This window comes from Copadichromis virginalis, linkage group LG2 (genome assembly GCF_057382275.1).
Source record: "Copadichromis virginalis isolate Kocher_CV1m ecotype Utaka linkage group LG2, C_Virginalis_male_GT1.1, whole genome shotgun sequence".
In the NCBI taxonomy this organism is placed as follows: domain Eukaryota; kingdom Metazoa; phylum Chordata; class Actinopteri; order Cichliformes; family Cichlidae; genus Copadichromis; species Copadichromis virginalis.
The window spans coordinates 9,668,321-9,693,110 of NC_140619.1; the positions used below are offsets into that span (position 1 = coordinate 9,668,321).

A 24,790-nucleotide genomic window follows, 5' to 3' on the forward strand; every position below is an offset into this window, starting at 1 on the left:
TGTGACTACATTTAGAAATGTCACGCATTTTTAGGTATAAAGCAAAAGATGCAATGAAATAAATAAGCTATCACATATTAATCCAAATGAATTCACTGAAATACATCTGCACATTTCTGCAGCCTGACTTATTACACACGTGAACACAGTACACATTTGTTTACTGCAAGCTTGTTTCAGAGATGTGATGCAGTTAAATCTGTATGCGTCTGTTTCCTTGTAGTGTTAGTAGAGATGGTGAACCTGACACAATCCTGTGTTTAGTGTGAAGGAAACCAGTTAACAGCCGGTTTAGTGAAATTCTCTTGAACTCATGGAAAACTCATCGTCGTCTCGAAGTGAGCAGCTGAAGCGTCCCGTGTGATCAGAGGTCCTCGTCGTCCTCGCTCACCATGACGTCGAGCTCTTTGTCTTTCCGTACGACGCTCTCGGTGATGACCTCCTTGTGCTGCTCCTCCAGCTCATGCAACTCCGCCTGCAGGCGCTCCAGGTGGAGCACTCGCCGGTTCCTCAGCAGCCGGCTGGGGAATGGGTTCATGTCGTTGAAGGCGATGCTGGTCAGCTTCCTGCATGGACACACGCAGGTGGAAAGGACTCGATCACCAACACAGAGGAACTGGAAACTGATCAGCTTGAGTGTTTCTGTTTTATGCTGCTTGATACTTCAGGTACTGCAGTTTGAGCAGGAAATACTGGACTGACTGGACCACATGTATCCGAGAGCTGCAGATACTTAAAAATCTTTAAATCGTTGTTACTGTGATCAGGGAAATTTAAACTTCTCACAAAATTTCAGTAAAAAGGGTTTGAAGCTCAAAGATTCAACAGCTACATCCGCTACACTTCTGAGAGTGTAACAGCTCGTAGATTAAGGCGGGTGGAGGCGAGTGCGTACCTGGCATTGGAGACGGTCTTTGTGAAGAAGCGTAGGTACTGGTAGATCTCCACGCTGTCGTGAATCTTCAGGATGTCGTCCTCTTTGTATTTGAACAGAGCCAGAGTGTATCTGAAGATCACCTGCAGCACAGACACGCATTTCATAACAGGACACTCACGCCACACAATTAATTGGAAACTTTGAGGAGGTGAGTCATAAAATTACTCTTTCAGTTGTGGTGCAGTTGGGCCCTTTACTCATTACAGCTCTGATCGATTTCCAATAAGCCACTTGGTTCCTCAGTTGCCAGATAATATTAACTTACTTGGTAGTTGAGCTTTAAGTTTAAATTAAACTTTTGGGTTGGATCTACGTGGCTGAAGCTGTTGTCAGCATTTATCCCTGTGTGGTATATATTTCTGTGTCTGAACTGTGATTTTATTTCCTGAGACAAACGATGTAAAAGCTGTGCTGCATTTGTCACATTGCAGAAACAAGCCCAAAGCCATTGTCCCGCTCATCGTCTGGATTTACGCTGCTTGTGGTAGACTGTGAGGTCGTTACTAGAATGATCTGCTTTCCCACTCCTATTTCATGTCACATGACAGTTCCCCATGCTTAGTAAACAATGTCTTATTACTCCTAAAATGTAAATAAAGACATCTAAAGGTGAAAACAAAATCATTTTTGTTTCCATGGACACTACTGTGGTGCATTCAAGTGTTGTCTGCATTTCTGTCATGGTGTGTTCGGGTGTATGGTACCTTGGTACCCTCATACAGGAAGGCGTCCCACAGAGGCATCAGGATGTCGCTGGGCAGACTCTCCACAAAAACCACCAGGAACCAGTTGAAGGTGACCAGAGAGACGTCAATGTTGTGATCCTCAAAGTGAGATGCCAGGCGAGGAAGCTTCTCCGCCATGAAGTCCTTCAGCACGCGCTGGTCCGCCTGAGCACAAAGACTCACAGAGATCAGCCTCACTGATCACTAAAACAGATCACAGCAGGCAAGCAGGTGAGTGTGTCTGCTGACCTGAGAGGCCACCAGATTCTTGGTGTAGTAGTCCTGAGGCATGATGGCTTCCACCACTGCCACCAGACACCAGAAGGCGTCTTCGTCACTTTGGAGGACCAGCAGAGCGAGGGCCGCTAACCTGTGGACATTGATGGAAGGTGAGGTTCTGCCTGGAAGGCGGGTCCACATAAGAACTCAGATATAAAATTTATACTTTTGTTCTGACCTGTTGAGTACCTGGCAGTAGCCAATGGCAGGGTTATGCCCGGAGAAGGCCAGAAGGATGCGGCGGAGCTGCTGGAGGGCGGGGCTGGAGGGCGGGGCTGGACGGCGAGAAGAAGTGCTGATTGGTCGTCAGGGTTCGGTGAAGGTCCAGCTGGACCTGCCTGGAGGCAGGATTAGGAGCTGTCCGACTCTTCTCACACAGCTGGAAACAGAACAGGATTACTGAGTGCTCGCCAGCATTCCCAACAGGAAGAAGGAGGAGCCACCTGTGCTCAGGTGCGGATAAAGCACTCTCTCTCTCTACAGCTGTACCTGCTGATAGCGTTGCATGTGGCACTCTTGGCTTGTCAAAGTTCTGGCTCGGACCAAACAGCGCCACACTCTCTGCCGATACTCCCGAGGGACGCCTTCACGCACCAGAATTTTGAGCTCAGGTGAGATGATGAAGTCATCGTCGGACCTGCCTGCAAGGTACTGAGCCCAGCGGCTCAGCAGGGGGTGCTCCAGACCCTCCTACAGAGACAATGATGTATGATATAAAAAGAGGATAACCATTATCTGTTAAGCATTATGTTACAATTTAACATAATGTAAAATTGTAACATTGTAAACATAATGTTACAATTTTACATTATGTTACAGTTTAACATCATATAAAATTGTAACATTATGTTTACAATGTTACAATTTACAAATTGTAACATTGTAAACATAATGTTACAATTTTACATTATGTTACAGTTTAACATCATATAAAATTGTAACATTATGTTTACAATGTTACAATTTACAAATTGTAACATTGTAAACATAATGTTACAATTTTACATTAGTTATCCACAGTGCAAGTCTCTTCAGTGCTCCTCTCCCCGTCTCCCCTCGTGTGTCCACAAAACTCCCTAGAATCAGTGAAGTGTCCCCTTCCGTCTCTCCGTCTCGATCGCGTCCAGGCTTATTAGGCAGCTCAGAGTGGCAGCACTTACGGGTCGGAGGTAACAATCGCAGCGGAGAAAAAGCGGAGCGAGAGAGGAGAACAAAAAAACACACACACACAGGTCGACCGGTCGGGGCACCGTCCGACTCTGACAGTAACATAATGTAAAATTGTATTATGTTTACAATGTTACAATCCCTACCCTCACCTATGGCCACGAGCTGTGGGTAGTGACCGAAAGAACGAGATCGCGTATACAAGCGGCAGAAATGAGCTTCCTCCGAAGGGTGGCTGGCCTCTCCCTTAGAGATAGGGTGAGAAGTTCGGCCGTCCGGGAGGGGCTCAGAGTAGAGCAGCTGCTGCTCCACATCGAAAGGAGCCAGCTGAGGTGGTTCGGGCATCTGACAAGGATGCCCCCTGGGCGCCTCCTGGGTGAGGTGTTCCAGGCATGTCCCACCGGGAGCAGGCCCCGGGGCAGACCCAGGACACGCTGGAGAGATTATATCTCTCGGCTGGCCTGGGAACGCCTTGGGACGCTTGAGCGGTCAGCAAAAGTCGACTTCCCCCATCACCCACTCATTCACAAAATTTCCCTCGGGCCGTGAACAGGTGATATAGCAATCACTATTACTGACACCACGTGACCCAAAGCTACGCCTATCCACAACATTCCGGCCCCTAATTATTACATTTTTACAGTAATAATTACACATCCAACACCATAACTCACAACACACACTTCATCATATCACAGACACCCAGTGAGACAACATAACATACTCAAAAGTCCACCAAAGTTATTTTCTCATGTCTTCTCTTCTTTTCTTCTGTCTGCACATGGTCAGTCAGTCATAGGCCAGAGGTTACCAGCACTTAGCCTAAATATAGTCAGTCTGATGTACATCTCATAACATTAAAGTCAATTCAAAGTTAGTTATGTCACACTGTGTCAAAAATGTCATAGTCATGGGTCAGAGGCCTCCTGAAGAAGGCATATCTTTGTGATGGGTCTGCACACATGGCTGGTTGGGGTCTTAATCCAGACCTGACGCACAAGCCCCCTTTCATCTGGTGCAGCTCCGGTGACTCTCCCAATGAGCCAAGAACCACGAGGTGCAGAATCATCCACTATAAGGACCACATCTCCAGGAACAAAGTTACGTTTAATCCTTCCCCATTTCTGGCGCTCTAATTCTGTGACTGGGACTCTCTTTGCATATCCTCTAGATATAAGATCTGTCATGAAGGCAGTGTAGTCTTTATGAAAGTCTTTATCTCTGATGAACCTTTTCTTCAAACCTAAGGCTCGTTGCTCAATTGCACAGTTGTCAGGCATTCTTATGTCTCGGTCTTTTAGTGGCAGGGCAATGCTGTAGTGCCAATCCCCCAAAGTCACCATCTTGCTGGCCAATTCCAGGAACTTCAAGTCTTCCTTTGACAGCCCCATCTGTTCATCATTGCTGCTCTCAGGAAAATCCATCTTGAACTGCTGTTTCCATAGCTTGTCCAGTGTGACAGCAGAAACTCTGTTGGCGGTAACTGTTGCCAAACATCCTGGCCTTCCACAGCATTCTCGATTAAGTGGCCCATTCACAGTCCAGCCGAGCACAGTCCTAATGGCAAAGGGTCCATCACCTACACTCCGGATGACCTCCAAAGGTTCTAGAGCTCTGGGCATATTCATGCCAATCAAAAGCTCAACATTGGCCTTAATTTCTGGCAAATGAACATGCTTCAAATGTGGCCAGTCAACCAGGTCCTGTTGATTTGAGATGTTACCAATATCTACAGGCATTTTATGCTGAGTGAAGAGGTTAGGCATATCACAGTACATGTCACTGTCCAATCCAGCAACTTCAAGTTCAGGTACAATGAAACTGTCCACCACTTTCTCCTGTCCCATGGTGCGCAGGAGAATCTTTGTCCTCCTCCCAGCAATATTCAGCTTGTCCATAAGACCCGCTGTACAAAAGGATGCTGAACTCCCTTGGTCCAGAAAGGCATACGTTTCCACTATTCTTTGACCTCTCTTTGATTTTACTTTAACTGGCACAATGGCAAGCTTACAGTCCTGTTCACCGGCCCCAGTAAGACCACTAGTCTGGATCGTAACAGGAATGTTATCTGCCTCATTATTAGGTTTGATTTCATGTACAGTGTAGTGTAAGCATTAAAAGATCATAAAAGGAAACACTAACATTTATGTGAAACTAATTGCAATAAAAAAAATGAACAGGTGCTTTATAGATTTAAAAGAAAGAATCTGAAAACAACACTTTTTTGGTCTGAGTGATCAAAGTAGAAAACAGAACTGATGTTCAAGAACAAACCATAGCTGCACTAATATTACACATCTCCATTGTTGTGGTGAACAGACATGTTGCTTTTAAAACCACATGCAGTGTGTGACCGTGACTGTTCACTGAGACCATGAACGCCACTTCGCTGAAGCCTTCGCCTTCTTCTTCTTCTTCTAAATTGGAAGCAGAAGGAGCACGAGCTGCTTTGATCTACTGAAAGGAAAAAGCAGAACATCTGAGTTGAAACCAGTCAGCTGAAACCAGTAAGACAGGAACAAATTCAATGCAGTGTCTCAGGTGGCTTAGCCTGTTACAACTGTTGATACAAGCTAAATACAGTTAACACACAGTGTCAGGGAGCTCCAGTGTGGGAACTAGTGGCTTTAGGTTTGTAGTCATTTAACTTTCATCCCTTCATTCATTTAATTCAGGAGGAAGAAATGTCAGGTGGGTGCAGGCTGGTTACATGCATTTGGTCCCATGCTGTCTTTAACTTGGTTCACTTTATGGCTGGGCTGTATGTGGGCTTATATCATGTTACTTGGGCAGGAGTTCCTGTCCCCTGTTAGACTTAGAAAGTTTCTCCATAAGTAGAGCTTCTAACTCTTCTAGCACATCTGTGGCTGACAGTTTTTTGGTGGCTCTTTTTACCCCACACTGGTTGTGAGTGTGTAAATAGCCCCACTAGTTATTTTGGGTTGCAGTTAACTTGGGAGGAAGAGGTAGGTCTGCCATGACTAGATGAATAACAATTATCTGGGATACATAAATTTCATAATGCATGCATGTATCTCTATAAACCTGCCTGAGGGCTGCCATTTTTTACATTCAGTTATTTCTTTGTTGAATCTAAATAATGAATGTGTTACAGTTAAACTGACACTGATCAGTGTAAATGGCTCATTGGGACACAGAAACCTTTAAATTAAACCCTATCACCTGATATCGAGTGTCAAACAATATCAAAGCTGTAAAAGCTGTTTACAGTCAGAATTTATAAAACTATGATTGTAAATAAATTCAAACAAGTGAGCTTTTCTCTTTGTGCTGAATATCAACACTGTGATTTCTTAGACTGTAAGCTTTACTTTAGCACAACCAGTTGTAGAAGCTGCCACTCCAAATGTCTTTTGATAACAAGAAAAAAATACCTTTTCAGTCCACGGCCTGAAGTTCTTCTCTGACATCTTCTGCCATCGGCTTTGTCTGCTGGTTTGAAGACAATAAACCACAAAAAGATGATTTAGTCACTTTGTCTGCGTCATGCAGCTCGAATGTGTCGTGTAACGATGTTGAATAGCTGTCGTTATCCCTCTGCTGTGTCAGTAGGATTGTACTGTACAGCATCTCATTGATATGTGAGGAATGCTAATGTAACACGATAACAGACTTACATCATTAAAACATAAAGGGCAGGAGATATTTAGATATTTTTATATTTATATTACATTTTATAGCTGACGGATATTACTAAATAGATAGAATTTACTAAATAGCTGGATGAACATGAAAAATATGACTATAATAACAAATGACCATGAGAGCCAGTAGAATTAATTCAACTGGACACTCAAAAGACGTCCTTAAATGCTCTTTAAGTGGCGGAACAGATGAACAAACAGTTAATCGCTTACTTGAGATGAAATCTGCTCAGCTACTTTGAAAACAGCTTCTAACTGGTTCATCCTTTAACAGGATGACTGCTCAGGGGTAAGGCCATCATGCAGTCCAGCAACCTTTATGGTTCTGCTTTGATTCACCAGGAACTATTAGGGAAACCTTCCAGCGCCTCCTGTGAAAGACACAGGCATAAACACACAAACATTTATTAACATGTTCCACAGTGTTCCAGTTTGATTTTCTCATCCTGTGGACAACAACGTACATGGATGCAGGTTTATTGTTAACTTTTGTAAGGTTTATTTAGTGAACATATCCAGCTGCAGCTCCACTGTGATCCTGAACTGGATAAGCACTTAAGAAAATGTGTCAATAAATGGACATACATCAACTTACTATATTTATCCAAACAGACGGGACCAATAATGCTTCACTGAGTTAGAGACTTTAATGTCTCTTCTATGTAAGAATGTCTCGTGCTGATATACCTGCAAACTTGACAACAAAGGTTTTTCAGACTGCATGTAGCTCTATGTCAGCTCACACATTTACATTTATGTCACACTTATTTCTGCTTTCCCATTTTATAATTATTACTTACATTTTGATTAGATACCTTGAGTTTGTAAATGATCAGATTACATAATTGGAATAAAATGTATCCAATTCAAGGTTGCGGGAGGATGAAGCCTATCCCAGCTGATACAGGACAAAGACAGGCTGCCAGTTTATCGCAGGGCTAACACAATATGTGTAACAGAAAATCCACTTAAATGTTTGATATTTCTTATAATAATCATAATTATGACTATTATTTAAAGGTTTCTTTATAAATACATTTTGATTTTTTATAACCTCTAAAATATAAACCTGAGCTGTTTCAGATTCTGACCTCTGACCTCACTGCAGCTCCCTCTTGGAAGTATGTCTGCTTCTTGTCCCCAGTGTTGACCACCTGCCCTTGATATCACGTACTGTACCTGAGGAACAAAAAAGGACAAACACTTGCCTTCATTTAAGAAGTACATTCATACAGAGGTAATCTATGGAAACACACTAGTTCAACCTTTGGGAGAAATCAGTTCCTGTGAAACATTTATGTAAATTAACATCATATGGAGAATGAATGAAATGAGTTCTTCCGGTGACTCAGCAGTCAAACACTGACAAATGAAATCTAGTTAAACTATTAAGCATATTTGCTCTTCTGAAATCTGTGTTAAACAACAACAAACATAAATTAGTAACAAAAATACAGCTGAGTAGATATTACAAACCACCAGCAGCCATAATGCTAAATTTTAATCTTCAAATGTTTCTGAGCCGTCTTCAACCTGCTTTTAACACATTAAAGTCCCACAGTCAATGCAGCCTGACTCAATCCTAGATGTTCAGCACACAGAGGTACCGTTTGAAGTTTAGTGTTAACCTGAGTCACTGATCATTTGCAGTATTACAGAGTCTGGCAGTCTTTGCATGATGTCCACGTCACTATAAGCTTCTAGCTGACTCTCAGGTGTGCCAGCAGGAAAGAGTAATAATAACCTGCATCCTGAGGTTTGTCATGCAGGATTAAATTTACAGTGGCTTTGTTCACACAGCTAGGATTGTATTTTACACTGACCCTGGGTCAGTATAAGTATCATACAGTTTAAACGAAGCACTGAAACTTGCACATATTTATTACAGATGCACTGAAGCTAATCGAGATATTTGCTGTCAACCTGTGGCTGCGATTAATCACTTTACTGAAAACTTTATTAACTAGTAACTTCATCAGTCATGACAGAAGCTAATATTTCTGTGCTAACATCGTTTAACCAGTAACAGCTTTCCTCCAATATAAGCTAACGTTTACACCGTAACTTTAAGCTAGCACCATAAAGACGGTAAAACACGTAATAATATCTACAAATGCATCTTAAAGCTCTTATATTAGCACTCGGTGTATTACTAACATAACCACATTAACATTACTGACACTCGCTGACTTTTAATAGTCATTCTATAAATGCTGTCCGTTTAAATGGTCCTGTACCTGTACACACTGCATATCCACCGGATTCCAGCCAGAGTGGATTCTGGAGTCTTCCACGCTCCTGTTAGTGATCCTCCATCTGGATGGATGAGAACAACCTTCTGAACAATCTAGCAGGTCTCCTTGGGGGGCACGTCTCCCCACCCCCCAAGCGAGGGCCGTGGCACTGAAACTGCCGGCTGAGAGAAGGCTTGAAAAAACAGGACATTTATCATTTCTTCTTCGGCCACCTTTTTTTCTCATCGTTTTTCCAAAGTACATATTAAGCTTCTTCTGCAGCATTATCACACACTAATTACACATGGAAACCTACCTACTTCTTTCTTCATCACAAACAATTACACTTTCTGTAAAGTGCTTTCAATAAAACAGAAAAGAAAAGTGTGTTTTGTTTTGTTTTTTTTATTCAAGATCTGTTCACATGTACTTAGCAAAGGTGAGTACACAGCATGAGGAAAGCCAAAAGCAAAGAGAGCGTATGAAGGTAATATTGAAGTAGGCTTCGTTTTGAAGTGGTGAAAGGCAAAGGCATGAGTGTAAGGTAATAAGGGGTAATGAGAGAGATGAAGAGCGGGCGGAGGACTTGGCTCAAGCAGGAAAAAGCAAAAAGGAAATGCGAGCGCGTTTCCCCGCCCCCCGCGCAGGGCCGTGGCAGTGAGTTCGTGGGGGGTTCGAACTGGCGGAGTTCTGTAGCAGAGTCCCCGCCACATGACATAAGCCAAACGACCGGCCGAGGGAATACTTAAAAAAAAGGACATTTATCTTTTCTTCTTCGGCCACCTGTTTTTCCCATTGTTTTTGCAAACTACACATTAAGCTTCTTCTGCAATAACACACTAATTACACATGCAAACCTACCTACTTCTTTCTTCATTACAAACAATTACACTTTCTGTAAAGTGCTTTCAATAAAACACAAAACAAAAGTGTGTTTTGTTTTGTTTTTTTTATTCAAGATCTGTTCACATGTACTTAGCAAAGGTGAGTACACAACGTGTTGGGTCTGGGCCTCTTTGCTTAGGCTGCTGCCCCCGCGACCCGGCCTCGGATAAAGCGGATGAAGATGCATGGATAGATGGACTGATGTTCCAATTGTAACATTATGTTTACAATGTTACAATTTCACATTATGTTAAATTGCAACATAATGTAAAATTGTAACGTTAAGTTTACAATGTTACGATTTTACATCATGTTACAATTTAATATAATGTAAAATCATAACATTAAGTTTACAATGTTACAATTGTAAATATAATTTACCCAATTAATTCTGTCATAACAGAAGTATGACTTCTCTTTGTTATTAATCCGTATTAATATTGTAGGGATATTAATATCCCTACAATATTAAGCATCAGACTTTATCAAATTTTCTAAAAGCTTTTTTTGTTGGATAGTGTAGCGCAGCTGGATAGTGTAGTGGTAATACTACACATCTTTGGAGTCGCACGTTCGATTCCCACCAAGTATCCAGTAAGGGTCCTGGCTAGACCCCTCATGCTAACCAAAAATCCCTGGAATGGTGCGGCTGCGTCTGCAGTCTCTCCGCTTGAATTTAGAGCTTGCTTGTTTGTTAAATGTATTATTTACTGTTTTTAGTTTACTCCATGACGGGGCTGGATATCGGGCGTCCTGCACCACCCATCCGGTCTGGAGCATAGCGAAACCATTTCTGCACTGTTTGAACGAAGGTAAACTCAGAAACTGCCCCCACCTGCTGAGTCAGGCCATCTAAGACAACAAAAAACCCCAAAAACAAACAAACAAAAAAACAGTAAAAAAGAGGGGTTCAATTAGAGTTCAAATATGAATAACCTCTCGCCAAAAGTCTTTAACAGCTAGAAAGCTGGCAAACTACTAAGCTGATCAACATGAAAGGCACAAGGTGGAAATCAGCAAACTGCTGCCTCACTTTGTTCACCTGTGCTCTATATTTCATGGTCCGGTTGGCTGCAGGACCAAACATTTGGCCTTACACCTTATTTCTTTATGTTTTGCTTCCAAGGTGCCAGACTTGTAGGTAACTTTTTACACTGACATGACCTCAGCAATAGTTTCCAATCTTTCAACTTCCTTGGGCTTTGGCTGCTTTTTTACTCATTTTCAGTCCAGTCCTTCTACCTGACCATTTTCAGAGAACTCTAAGGAGCTTGGGGGAAAAAAGCAACCGGACTTCTTTAACTTTTTTGAAGACGTTTCGCTTCTCATCCCAGAAGCTTTTTCAGTTCACTGAAGCCTCATAAGAAAGTGACACAATGACATTTAGATAATAAAACTCGCCAAAAATGCACCTTAAGAGCACTGTCTCTTTAAATACCCTCTTTTGCTTGGTCTGCTCCTTATTTTTTCTCATTTTTTCTTACTTTGGAGGACCAGCAGAGCGAGGGCCGCTAACCTGTGGACATTCATGGAAGGTGACGTTGTGTCTGGAAGGCGGGTCCACATAAGAACTCAGATATAATATTTATATTTTTGTTCTAACCTGTTGAGTCCCTGGCAGCAGCCAATGGCAAGGTTGTGCCAGCCAGCAGGATGCTGCTGAAGGGCGGGGCTGGAGTCTGAAAGTAAGAGCTTGTTTAGACTCTATTCTGTGAACAGGCTTGCTCCCACGAATATGTGAATTCATCTGTAAAAGAGTTTAACTCTAATGCACCTGTTCCTCCTGCTCCCTGCTGAAGGGCGGCCTGTTGGACTAAGAATGCCAGTGCGGAGCTAAGAAGATCAAAAAGGAGCTGTTGTTCTTGAACCTGCCAAAGTGAGTAACCTCAAATCGGTCCCCAAAGGCCTCAAACCACCACAGTTCAGTCGGTGTCAGTTTTGTTCATGTCATGTCCTCCTTGCGTCTTCCTTTGAGCCTCTCCTCTTTGTCTCATCTCTTTCAGTGTGCTGATCCTCCATCTGAAGTGGTTTACGTTCACTCCATCGTTCACCGTGGAGAAGAAGAACAGCCCCATTGTTCTGACACAGCAGCTGGTGATCAGCCAGGACACAGCCTTTACTGAAGAGGTAAGGGAAAAGGCACACCGTTCATTTCAAGTATGGATGGAGCCCATTTCTAAGCTAACGGGTGGTGCCGCTGCCCTCTCCCAGTAAACTGCTCGCTATTTGTTGGTCAGCGTGATCAGTCGTTTGGGCTCCTCAGCTTACAGCGGTGAGTGGGTGCTTTCAGACACATGTGCTGAATGCAGGTCAGCTTTGAAAGTTTATGAGACGTTAATAAGTGCGCCTTCTCCTCTCAGGACATTACGTCTGTGACGGCGTTCACCAGATGAGCGGAAGAGACGACGTCACAGACAGCCGGCTCACGTACGATGACGAGTTGGTCTGCCAGACCACGTGTGAGTCTGTGTGTGAGCAGCGGCAGAGAACAGCTTACCTGCTATTCTATAAAAGACAGGTGACGTCTCCCAGCAAACAGTCAGCATGTCTGTGCAAATATTCAGTGTAACTTGTAGAAAAACCCTCACACTCAGTTTATTTGTGTTTTTCTTTTTCTATTTCTTACTTTCTTTGCCGCACTAGAAAGGCAGCAGAGTCGGGACTCAGATCTGCAGCAACACCTTCATTGTTATTGTTATTATTGTTGTTAGTACTCTTGTTGTTATGATTGATATTGTTACTGTTATGGTCAGTTTTATTATTATTATTATCATTATTAATTTTTTAATACATTTGTTTATCTTTATTATTAGTAGTAGTAATGTTGTTGTTTATGTTGTTATTGTTATTATTATTACTGGTATTTTTGACATTATTATTATTATTTTGTTGTTATTGTCATTATTAGTAGAAGTAGTATTAGTTATATCATTTTTATATCAGCCTGGAGTGAACAACATGAAAGCATGGATCCATCCTCCCTCACATTCACAATTCAGGCTGCTGGTGTAATCGTGCGGGGGATATTTTCCTGGTACACTTTGGGACCTTTAAATGCTACAGTCTGAGTATTGTTATGACCACAGTGTACCCTCTTCTGATGGCTGAAAGTAAAAGGGGGTCCAGTACCGGTTCCGGTACCAGGCCTACTGACAATTTAACATAATGTAAAATGGTAACATCGTAAACATAATGTTACAATTTAACATAATGTAAATGGTAACATTGTAAACATAATGTTACAATTTAACATAATGTAAATGGTAACATTGTAAACATAATGTTACCATTTAACATAATGTAAAATGGTAACATTGTAAACAGAATGTTACCATTTAACATAATGTAAAATGGTAACATTGTAAACAGAATGTTACCATTTAACATAATGTTAAATGGTAACATTGTAAACAGAATGTTACCATTTAACACAATGTGAAATGGTAACATTGTAAACAGAATGTTACCATTTAACATAATGTAAAATGGTAACATTGTAAACAGAATGTTACCATTTAACATAATGTTAAATGGTAACATTGTAAACAGAATGTTACCATTTAACACAATGTAAAATGGTAACATTGTAAACAGAATGTTACCATTTAACATAATGTAAAATGATAACATTGTAAACAGAATGTTACCATTTAACACAATGTAAAATGGTAACATTGTAAACAGAATGTTACCATTTAACATAATGTGAAATGGTAACATTGTAAACAGAATGTTACCATTTAACACAATGTAAAATGGTAACATTGTAAACAGAATGTTACCATTTAACACAATGTAAAATGGTAACATTGTAAACAGAATGTTGCCATTTAACATTATGTTAAATATAACTAACGGATTTACTTTACCAAATGGACCATCCCGGCCTTGCCGTATTGGTCTATTTGATTCACCTTTGTTTTTATTGTTTATTTTATTTTCACTTGCTACACATAGGACAGACATGACTGGGGGAAAGAAAGGGGAGAAAGAAAGAGGGAAAGAAAAACAGCAGGGAAGAGGAATGGTGATAAAGGGCAAAAAACAAAAACCAACAAAACAAACAGACAAAAAATATATATATCAGTCACTTCAACTCAAAGAAGTCCAGACGCTTTTCTTTCCAAGCTCCTTTGACTGACTGTTAGGACAACTTATTTATTGCAAGCATGCAGTACAAGAATAACTCGATGTTTCTGACTTTGCATTACGAATTGTTTACCCACTGACAAACATTTCAAATGAAATTAAATTAAAAAACAATTTGTGGTAACCTGATTTTAATTCAAAAAGAATCATTAACAACACTTCTTGTAATGGTGTCAAAATCAGCCCAACTTTTATTTTCAAATGCAAAAAGTAAAAGAAAATGAGCCAACATACTGGACACATATAATTGTCAATATAATTGTTTATAAACAATTATATTGTCATCATTGTTACAGATATGGAAACTTTATTAACAATTTGTCCAAGTAAAAAAATGCCCTGCTAATTGTTGGGGTTTTCTCTCCTCTAGCCCTTTAAGCTCTTCTTTACATCCCCCCACCCCCACCTTTTCTTTTTTCTTAATAATATAACAATAAAAACAATTGGCTGCATTTTAAATGTGTCAGATCAATGTCTTTATTCAAGAATACAAGAAATGGTAATAGCTGCATGTGTGTTTGTGTGTGTGCATAATATGCATACTTTACTTGTTGGATCCAAATCCCACAAGGAATAAAATAAAACAAGAAGACAAACAAAAACAAAACAAAAATATATTTCTCTCCCTTCCCAGGTCAGGTTCACAAAAGCATTGCAGCTCTTTATTCCTCTTGTACAGCTCCAGAGTCTGTCAGCCAAAAAGAAATTACTGAGGTTCCAACACCCAGTGTTTCTGTAAATACACAGGAACAGTCACCCACCTCAAAAAGATTAGTATATTCAAGGGACCAGTGTATCTACTCTGGTCAAAAGAATCCATGCTTCGTACTGATGTCCACAATTCTTTTTTATTCCTCTCACAATCATGGAGCACCGTGAAAACTAGAAACGAGTAAAATAATATCAATAGCACATATGACATCCATCTCAGCCACTTATTTCTTTTCACAAGGTGCACAAGTGCTTAACAAATAACAGCATAATGTTTTTACCGTGTACGCCTTGTAAAACCAGTAGTAGAAAAGTTGTAGGTTCGTGCTCTTGTGGGGGAGACGTATGTTATCCACCACCTCGATAGCTAGCCGAGAGTTCGAGGGTCACTAGAGCCGCCGAGAACGCATGAACTACTTACGGTAGGACGTTTTGCCAAAGTAAGACGTTTTGTCAGAACACCGAGTCCTCAGGAGGATGCAGCCCATGAATTTGGACACGATCTCAGATGCACTTCTGGTGTTGTCATGGCAACCCACACAAACATTTCAGCGTCAGCTACAATGAGGCGGAGCCCTTACTGGGACACTGAGCTCAGGTAGAGTGAAAGACAACATTTTTCCGTATCCAAAACAGCAGCGCTGTTCCTGTGACCTCTAGTAAAGCCTCTACTTGGGAAAAGGGAGTCTTTCATCAAAGCATCCTGCAGAAGTTGAATAAAAATATGCAAATGTTTAAATGATGCAACTTAATGAAGGCTGACAGCAGTTGTACTATTTTACATTGCAGCGAACAGGGGTGACCATTATTTTCAACGTTTTTCCAGCATTTTTCACATTGAAAGTGAAATAATATAAATAATGTCTCAATTAAATTGCGTTAATATTTAAAAATACAAAAACTACAGCTTTGTTCACAAGCCAATAAAAATGTACTTGGGCCAGTGGTAAATGAAAATAACACTTATTCAGCACCTGGTTGTTGCGGCTGCATCAGGACACCAGATGTTCAGCCTCCATCCTGTAGGCAGACTTATCCCCGTCTGAGAGGAGTCCAATAATGGTGGTGTCATCTGCAAGCTTAATTAATTTGACAGACTGGTGGTTGGAGGTGCGGCAGTTGGTGTACAGGGAGAAGGGCATAGAAGAAAGAACACAGCCCTGAGGGGAGCTCGTGCTGATGGTCCGGGAGTCCAAGACATTCTTCCCCAGCCTCACTGGTTGCTTCCTGTCCGTCAGGAAGTCAGTGATCCACCGGCAGATGGGATCAGGCACATTCATCTGGGAAAGCAATCCTTGAAGAAGGTCTGAAAGGATGGTGTTGAAGGTAGAGCTGAAGTCCACAAACAGGATCCTAGCATAGATTCTGCAGGACAAAGTGTAGGGCCATGTTGATGGCATCGTCTACAGACCTGTTGGCTCTGTATGCAAACTGCAGGGGGTCCAGGAGGGGGGCCGTGAGGGTCTTAAGATAGGAGAGAACCAGGCGCTCAAAAGACTTCCTGACCAGATGTCAGAGCCACAGGTCTGTAGTCTTTTCGTCCAGTGATCTTTGGCTTCTTGAAAGCTATAAATGATATAAAAATTATATAAAAACTGTTAATCAGCAAAAGAAATGATATCATAGTTCTTATAAAGAAAGCCTCTATCAATCAAACACCAGCAGTGTAGCAATGTTGTTCACTTACACTGTATATAAAACACTGATTTTGGCTACATCCAGTTTTTACTGTATTATAAACATTTTTTACCATGAAGAGTAAAGTGTTTGGCATTTTTGTCATTGTTATTGAGCTCAGAGATCAGGCCCAGCCCAGTATCTACCTGGTTATGAGCAAGGAGCTGGAGGTGATAACTCAACAATAACCAGGCCATGCATGCATGGATGGATGCATGGATGGATCAGTTTGTAGGCTGTGTGTGGTCAGCAGCAGGCTGCTGGGTGTGGACCAAGAGGGAAAGCCCAGCATGTGAAACCCATCAGCAGAAGGCCAGAATAAAGGTGCACAGACAAACGCAGCCCAGACACTCAGGCAGGACGAGTAAAATAAATGGCAGCAAACACAGTATGATGTGGTAAAATGTGCTTTCTTTCACAAACAGATAGCACAAACAAGAATCACAAGAATCTCCTTTGTGGTTCTTGTTTTTCTTTTGAGTATATTAATAAAAAGTTGAAATAAAGTGGCAATAAAATTCATGCACTGAAGACCACACGAAACCCTAATTCACCCTACTACCTGTTGCCTTCACATTCCATTTGCATCCCATTTTTATCCATTCATGTACCAGCTACTGGCTTTTTGCTGTTATGTTCTCATATCGCATGAGAGTTTATTTGCCAGGTGTCAGAAGTCTAATAATAAAGCTCCGGCACAACGTGGTCGAAGTTACCCGCATATCGGATCGCATCATGTCAGTGAAGATCGACGGTGTTAATGGTAACATTGTAAACAGAATGTTACCATTTAACATAATGTAAAATGGTAACATTGTAAACAGAATGTTACCATTTAACACAAGGTAAAATGGTAACATTGTAAACAGAATGTTACCATTTAACATAATGTAAAATGGTAACATTGTAAACAGAATGTTACCATTTAACACAATGTAAAATGGTAACATTGTAAACAGAATGTTACCATTTAACACAAGGTAAAATGGTAACATTGTAAACAGAATGTTACCATTTAACATAATGTGAAATGGTAACATTGTAAACAGAATGTTGCCATTTAACATTATGTTAAATATAACTAACGGATTTACTTTACCAAATGGACCATCCCGGCCTTGCCGTATTGGTCTATTTGATTCACCTTTGTTTTTATTGTTTATTTTATTTTCACTTGCTACACATAGGACAGACATGACTGGGGGAAAGAAAGGGGAGAAAGAAAGAGGGAAAGAAAAACAGCAGGGAAGAGGAATGGTGATAAAGGGCAAAAAACAAAAACCAACAAAACAAACAGACAAAAAATATATATATCAGTCACTTCAACTCAAAGAAGTCCAGACGCTTTTCTTTCCAAGCTCCTTTGACTGACTGTTAGGACAACTTATTTATTGCAAGCATGCAGTACAAGAATAACTCGATGTTTCTGACTTTGCATTACGAATTGTTTACCCACTGACAAACATTTCAAATGAAATTAAATTAAAAAACAATTTGCGGTAACCTGATTTTAATTCAAAAAGAATCATTAACAACACTTCTTGTAATGGTGTCAAAATCAGCCCAACTTTTATTTTCAAATGCAAAAAGTAAAAGAAAATGAGCCAACATACTGGACACATATAATTGTCAATATAATTGTTTATAAACAATTATACTGTCATCATTGTTACAGATATGGAAACTTTATTAACAATTTGTCCAAGTAAAAAAATGCCCTGCTAATTGTTGGGGTTTTCTCTCCTCTAGCCCTTTAAGCTCTTCTTTACATCCCCCCACCTTTTCTTTTTTCTTAATAATATAACAATAAAAACAATTGGCTGCATTTTAAATGTGTCAGATCAATGTCTTTATTCAAGAATACAAGAAATGGTAATAGCTGCATGTGTGTTTGTGTGTGTGCATAATATGCATACTTTACTTGTTGGATCCAAATCCCACAAGGAATAAAATAAAACAAGAAGACAAACAAAAACAAAACAAAAATATATTTCTCTCCCTTCCCAGGTCAGGTTCACAAAAGCATTGCAGCTCTTTATTCCTCTTGTACAGCTCCAGAGTCTGTCAGCCAAAAAGAAACTACTGAGGTTCCAACACCCAGTATTTCTGTAAACACAGATGAAAATGAACAGTCATCCACATCTAAAAGATTTGTAGATTCGAGGGACCGGTATAATACATCTAGTACATCTTTGTTTAAACCTCAGAACACAAAAAGGGAACAAACCATTGTATACAGATTTAAAAGTGCGCAAAGCAACGAACAGTCACCCTCTGAAACAGCTGAGGTTATCACAACCATTGTTTCTGTAAATACACAGGAACAGTCACCCACCTCAAAAAGATTAGTATATTCAAGGGACCAGTGTATCTACTCTGGTCAAAAGAATCCATGCTTCGTACTGATGTCCACAATTCTTTTTTATTCCTCTCACAATCATGGAGCACCGTGAAAACTAGAAACGAGTAAAATAATATCAATAGCACATATGACATCCATCTCAGCCACTTATTTCTTTTCACAAGGTGCACAAGTGCTTAACAAATAACAGCATAATGTTTTTACCGTGTACGCCTTGTAAAACCAGTAGTAGAAAAGTTGTAGATTCGTGCTCTTGTGGGGGAGACGTATGTTATCCACCACCTCGATAGCTAGCCGAGAGTTCGAGGGTCACTAGAGCCGCCGGGAACGCATGAACTACTTACGGTAGGACGTTTTGCCAAAGTAAGACGTTTTGTCAGAACACCGAGTCCTCAGGAGGATGCAGCCCATGAATTTGGACACGATCTCAGATGCACTTCTGGTGTTGTCATGGCAACCCACACAAACATTTCAGCGTCAGCTACAATGAGGCGGAGCCCTTACTGGGACACTGAGCTCAGGTAGAGTGAAAGACAACATTTTTCCGCATCCAAAACAGCAGCGCTGTTCCTGTGACCTCTAGTAAAGCCTCTACTTGGGAAAAGGGAGTCTTTCATCAAAGCATCCTGCAGAAGTTGAATAAAAATATGCAAATGTTCAAATGATGCAACTTAATGAAGGCTGACAGCAGTTGTACTATTTTACATTGCAGCGAACAGGGGTGACCATTATTTTCAACGTTTTTACAGCATTTTTCACATTGAAAGTGAAATAATATAAATAATGTCTCAATTAAATTGCGTTAATATTTAAAAATACAAAAACTACAGCCTTGTTCACAAGCCAATAAAAATGTACTTGGGCCAGTGGTAAATGAAAATAACACTTATTCAGCACCTGGTTGTTGCGGCTGCATCAGGACACCAGATGTTCAGCCTCCATCCTGTAGGCAGACTTATCCCCGTCTGAGAGGAGTCCAATAATGGTGGTGTCATCTGCAAGCTTAATTAATTTGACAGACTGGTGGTTGGAGGTGCGGCAGTTGGTGTACAGGGAGAAGGGCATAGAAGAAAGAACACAGCCCTGAGGGGAGCTCGTGCTGATGGTCCGGGAGTCCAAGACATTCTTCCCCAGCCTCACTGGTTGCTTCCTGTCCGTCAGGAAGTCAGTGATCCACCGGCAGATGGGATCAGGCACATTCATCTGGGAAAGCAATCCTTGAAGAAGGTCTGAAAGGATGGTGTTGAAGGTAGAGCTGAAGTCCACAAACAGGATCCTAGCATAGATTCTGCAGGACAAAGTGTAGGGCCATGTTGATGGCATCGTCTACAGACCTGTTGGCTCTGTATGCAAACTGCAGGGGGTCCAGGAGGGGGGCCGTGAGGGTCTTAAGATAGGAGAGAACCAGGCGCTCAAAAGACTTCCTGACCAGATGTCAGAGCCACAGGTCTGTAGTCTTTTCGTCCAGTGATCTTTGGCTTCTTGAAAGCTATATATGATATAAAAATTATATAAAAACTGTTAATCAGCAAAAGAAATGATATCATAGTTCTTATAAAGAAAGCCTCTATCAATCAAACACCAGCAGTGTAGCAATGTTGTTCACTTACACTGTATATAAAACACTGATTTTGGCTACATCCAGTTTTTACTGTATTATAAACATTTTTTACCATGAAGAGTAAAGTGTTTGGCATTTTTGTCATTGTTATTGAGCTCAGAGATCAGGCCCAGCCCAGTATCTACCTGGTTATGAGCAAGGAGCTGGAGGTGATAACTCAACAATAACCAGGCCATGCGTGCATGGATGGATGCATGGATGGATCAGTTTGTAGGCTGTGTGTGGTCAGCAGCAGGCTGCTGGGTGTGGACCAAGAGGGAAAGCCCAGCATGTGAAACCCATCAGCAGAAGGCCAGAACAAAGGTGCACAGACAAACGCAGCCCAGACACTCAGGCAGGACGAGTAAAATAAATGGCAGCAAACACAGTATGATGTGGTAAAATGTGCTTTCTTTCACAAACAGATAGCACAAACAAGAATCACAAGAATCTCCTTTGTGGTTCTTGTTTTTCTTTTGAGTACATTAATAAAAAGTTGAAATAAAGTGGCAATAAAATTCATGCACTGAAGACCACACGAAACCCTAATTCATCCTACTACCTGTTGCCTTCACATTCCATTTGCATCCCTTGTCCACAGAATCAAAAATGACCCTTCTTCACTAAAGATCGAACATAAAGCAATTGCATTTTAAATGGAAGCCCATTTTGCATTAAGAAACACTATCAGCAATCAGAAATTGTGTATATCAGAGTTCTCTGTTTTTACTGTCCTGAAAACTGCATTCATTCAGTGGATGCGGTTAGGTTCAAAACAACGTAATATAAGAGGGCAACCAATTCAATCTAAGAGGGATCCAATTTTTATCCATTCATGTACCAGCTACTGGCTTTTTGCTGTTATGTTCTCATATCGCGTGAGAGTTTATTTGCCAGGTGTCAGAAGTCTAATAATGAATAAAGTTCAGGATATGCTTAAAAACTCACCTCAGTATAGCCGTCATCAGAAGGAAGTGCGCTTCACTGACTCATCAACTTGTCTCAGGCTTTCCACAAAGTTTCACAGTTGACCTTAAAGTAAGATGCTGCAAGCTTACCTTGCAGTGTATTACTTTTTAAGGTCTAAAGACCTTAAAGTGCGCTATAGATTGAAGTGATTTGAACTGACAACAGGGCTAATTCAGCACTTCAAGTTAACATCAATAAAAGTTTTTAAATTTATTCTGATTTCCGTTTGTTTTCATTGCCTGTGCTATCTGTTATTTAGTTCAAATTGTGGGTAGATAATGCTGTGCTGTCATGTGACCTGTTCTCTCATGTGTGCCTTTCTCTTGTTTTGTATGTATTTCTCGTTTGTTATTTATTCCTATTTTATTCCTGCAATTGGTATGGAATTCATTTTTTTTTAAATTGATCAGTGTTTTGAAATTAGATGTGATGAAGATGTGACCTTAATTTACAAAATCAACATCATGTTGGATTCAATGAGACATGAAACTAGTGCATGAAACAGGTCTCAGTAAATGTTCTGATAGACTGCAATACACTGCCCCCTGCTGGTCATTATAAAGTCTGCAGATGTCATTTGACATGAATGTCATATTTGTGAAACAAAATAAAGGACTCTGTAAAATAAATGAAAATCAAATATTTATATACAGAATATTTATGTACAAATGCTGAAAAAGACATTTGAACAAGATGCACACCCAGTAAAATTTAAAAAAAAAAGAAAAGTCAGTTTTATCATGTGACTATCATGCTGTCATTTCTGCACAATGCACTTTACACCAGATCAAAATAAAACACTGTGAGGTCGTTCTAACCGGAAGCCCAGAGAGCTTCGACAATGCAGCACAATGCCCTGAAGCATCAGCATCAAAATATACTTCAAGTACCAAAAAGTACTCATTGTGCAGAATGCCCTATTTTTGAATAGCTGGACATTTAATTACTTTATCACCAGCTGTGACTACAGCTGATAATCAACCATGTTTCATAGGGATGTGACTACATTTAGAAATGTCACGCATTTTTAGGTATAAAGCAAAAGATGCAATGAAATAAATAAGCTATCACATATTAATCCAAATGAATTCACTGAAATACATCTGCACATTTCTGCAGCCTGACTTATTACACACGTGAACACAGTACACATTTGTTTACTGCAAGCTTGTTTCAGAGATGTGATGCAGTTAAATCTGTATGCGTCTGTTTCCTTGTAGTGTTAGTAGAGATGGTGAACCTGACACAATCCTGTGTTTAGTGTGAAGGAAACCAGTTAACAGCCGGTTTAGTAAAATTCTCTTGAACTCATGGAAAACTCATCGTCGTCTCGAAGTGAGCAGCTGAAGCGTCCCGTGTGATCAGAGGTCCTCGTCGTCCTCGCTCACCATGACGTCGAGCTCTTTGTCTTTCCGTACGACGCTCTCGGTGATGAACTCCTTGTGCTGCTCCTCCAGCTCACGCAGCTCCGCCTGCAGGCGCTCCAGGTGGAGCACTCGCCTGTTCCTCAGCAGCCGGCTGGGGAGTGGGTTCATGTCGTTGAAGGCGATGCTGGTCAGCTTCCTGCATGGACACACGCAAGTGGAAAGGACTCGATCACCAACACAGAGGAACTGGAAACTGATCAGCTTGAGTGTTTCTGTTTTATGCTGCTTGATACTTCAGGTACTGCAGTTTGAGCAGGAAATACTGGACTGACTGGACCACATGTATCCGAGAGCTGCAGATACTTAAAAATCTTTAAATCGTTGTTACTGTGATCAGGGAAATTTAAACTTCTCACAAAATTTCAGTAAAAAGGGTTTGAAGCTCAAAGATTCAACAGCTACATCCGCTACACTTCTGAGAGTGTAACAGCTCGTAGATTAAGGCGGGTGGAGGCGAGTGCGTACCTGGCATTGGAGACGGTCTTTGTGAAGAAGCGTAGGTACTGGTAGATCTCCACGCTGTCGTGAATCTTCAGGATGTCGTCCTCTTTGTATTTGAACAGAGCCAGAGTGTATCTGAAGATCACCTGCAGCACAGACACGCATTTCATAACAGGACACTCACGCCACACAATTAATTGGAAACTTTGAGGAGGTGAGTCATAAAATTACTCTTTCAGTTGTGGTGCAGTTGGGCCCTTTACTCATTACAGCTCTGATCGATTTCCAATAAGCCACTTGGTTCCTCAGTTGCCAGATAATATTAACTTACTTGGTAGTTGAGCTTTAAGTTTAAATTAAACTTTTGGGTTGGATCTACGTGGCTGAAGCTGTTGTCAGCATTTATCCCTGTGTGGTATATATTTCTGTGTCTGAACTGTGATTTTATTTCCTGAGACAAACGATGTAAAAGCTGTGCTGCATTTGTCACATTGCAGAAACAAGCCCAAAGCCATTGTCCCGCTCATCGTCTGGATTTACGCTGCTTGTGGTAGACTGTGAGGTCGTTACTAGAATGATCTGCTTTCCCACTCCTATTTCATGTCACATGACAGTTCCCCATGCTTAGTAAACAATGTCTTATTACTCCTAAAATGTAAATAAAGACATCTAAAGGTGAAAACAAAATCATTTTTGTTTCCATGGACACTACTGTGGTGCATTCAAGTGTTGTCTGCATTTCTGTCATGGTGTGTTCGGGTGTATGGTACCTTGGTACCCTCATACAGGAAGGCGTCCCACAGAGGCATCAGGATGTCGCTGGGCAGACTCTCCACAAAAACCACCAGGAACCAGTTGAAGGTGACCAGAGAGACGTCAATGTTGTGATCCTCAAAGTGAGATGCCAGGCGAGGAAGCTTCTCCGCCATGAAGTCCTTCAGCACGCGCTGGTCCGCCTGAGCACAAAGACTCACAGAGATCAGCCTCACTGATCACTAAAACAGATCACAGCAGGCAAGCAGGTGAGTGTGTCTGCTGACCTGAGAGGCCACCAGATTCTTGGTGTAGTAGTCCTGAGGCATGATGGCTTCCACCACTGCCACCAGACACCAGAAGGCGTCTTCGTCACTTTGGAGGACCAGCAGAGCGAGGGCCGCTAACCTGTGGACATTCATGGAAGGTGAGGTTCTGCCTGGAAGGCGGGTCCACATAAGAACTCAGATATAAAATTTATACTTTTGTTCTGACCTGTTGAGTACCTGGCAGTAGCCAATGGCAGGGTTATGCCCGGAGAAGGCCAGAAGGATGCGGTGGAGCTGCTGGAGGGCGGGGCTGGACGGCGAGGAGAAGTGCTGATTGGTCGTCAGGGTTCCGTGAAGGTCCAGCTGGACCTGCCTGGAGGCAGGATTAGGAGCTGTCCGACTCTTCTCACACAGCTGGAAACAGAACAGGATTACTGAGTGCTCGCCAGCATTCCCAACAGGAAGGAGGAGGAGCCACCTGTGCTCAGGTGCGGATAAAGCACTCTCTCTCTCTACAGCTGTACCTGCTGATAGCGTTGC

The 24,790-nt window shown here is 41.3% G+C and overlaps 3 protein-coding genes across 5 annotated transcripts; all 3 read right to left on the reverse strand.

Annotated features, from left to right (window-relative positions):
• Window positions 1–364: 364 nt before the first annotated feature.
• LOC146716962 (TBC1 domain family member 2A-like) lies at window positions 365–1,815 on the reverse strand. The gene is made up of 3 exons (XM_085435488.1): window positions 1,642–1,815; window positions 896–1,017; window positions 365–566 (listed from the first exon to the last, which is right to left on the reverse strand). Exons 1-3 carry the CDS (start codon window positions 1,798–1,800, stop codon window positions 365–367), a joined length of 483 nt encoding a protein of 160 aa, XP_085291614.1. The 5' UTR covers window positions 1,801–1,815.
• A 1,161-nt stretch (window positions 1,816–2,976) lies between these two features.
• LOC146716963 (uncharacterized) lies at window positions 2,977–9,194 on the reverse strand. Of its 3 annotated transcripts, none has more exons than XM_085470361.1 (5): window positions 9,011–9,194; window positions 7,872–7,952; window positions 6,987–7,144; window positions 6,504–6,561; window positions 2,977–5,565 (listed from the first exon to the last, which is right to left on the reverse strand). In XM_085470361.1, the coding sequence occupies exon 5, from the start codon at window positions 5,004–5,006 to the stop codon at window positions 4,017–4,019; it is 990 nt and encodes a 329-aa protein (XP_085326487.1). In that variant the 5' UTR covers window positions 5,007–5,565; window positions 6,504–6,561; window positions 6,987–7,144; window positions 7,872–7,952; window positions 9,011–9,194; the 3' UTR covers window positions 2,977–4,016. The 3 variants fall into 3 exon arrangements, with proteins under 3 accessions (XP_085326487.1, XP_085326496.1, XP_085326476.1); XM_085470370.1 differs by having other exon boundaries at window positions 6,504–6,558; window positions 7,865–7,952; XM_085470350.1 differs by having other exon boundaries at window positions 7,865–7,952.
• A 13,527-nt stretch (window positions 9,195–22,721) lies between these two features.
• LOC146716964 (TBC1 domain family member 2A-like) lies at window positions 22,722–24,439 on the reverse strand. Its single transcript, XM_085470419.1, has 4 exons — window positions 24,269–24,439; window positions 23,999–24,184; window positions 23,253–23,374; window positions 22,722–22,923 (listed from the first exon to the last, which is right to left on the reverse strand). Exons 1-4 carry the CDS (start codon window positions 24,437–24,439, stop codon window positions 22,722–22,724), a joined length of 681 nt encoding a protein of 226 aa, XP_085326545.1.
• Window positions 24,440–24,790: the final 351 nt, after the last annotated feature.

Excerpts from the sequence above, each read along its gene's own strand:
- LOC146716962 (XM_085435488.1), bottom strand. The coding sequence starts at position 1,800 with ATGGCGGAGAAGCTTCCTCGCCTGGCATCTCACTTTGAGGATCACAAC. Across the intron at positions 1,018-1,641 it reads TCCTGTATGAGGGTACCAAG|GTGATCTTCAGATACACTCT; the intron begins GTACCATACACC and ends TCTGTGCTGCAG. Across the intron at positions 567-895 it reads AAGACCGTCTCCAATGCCAG|GAAGCTGACCAGCATCGCCT; the intron begins GTACGCACTCGC and ends GTGTCCATGCAG.
- LOC146716963 (XM_085470361.1), bottom strand. The coding sequence starts at position 5,006 with ATGGACAAGCTGAATATTGCTGGGAGGAGGACAAAGATTCTCCTGCGC.
- LOC146716964 (XM_085470419.1), bottom strand. The coding sequence starts at position 24,439 with ATGTGGACCCGCCTTCCAGGCAGAACCTCACCTTCCATGAATGTCCAC. Across the intron at positions 23,375-23,998 it reads TCCTGTATGAGGGTACCAAG|GTGATCTTCAGATACACTCT; the intron begins GTACCATACACC and ends TCTGTGCTGCAG. Across the intron at positions 22,924-23,252 it reads AAGACCGTCTCCAATGCCAG|GAAGCTGACCAGCATCGCCT; the intron begins GTACGCACTCGC and ends GTGTCCATGCAG.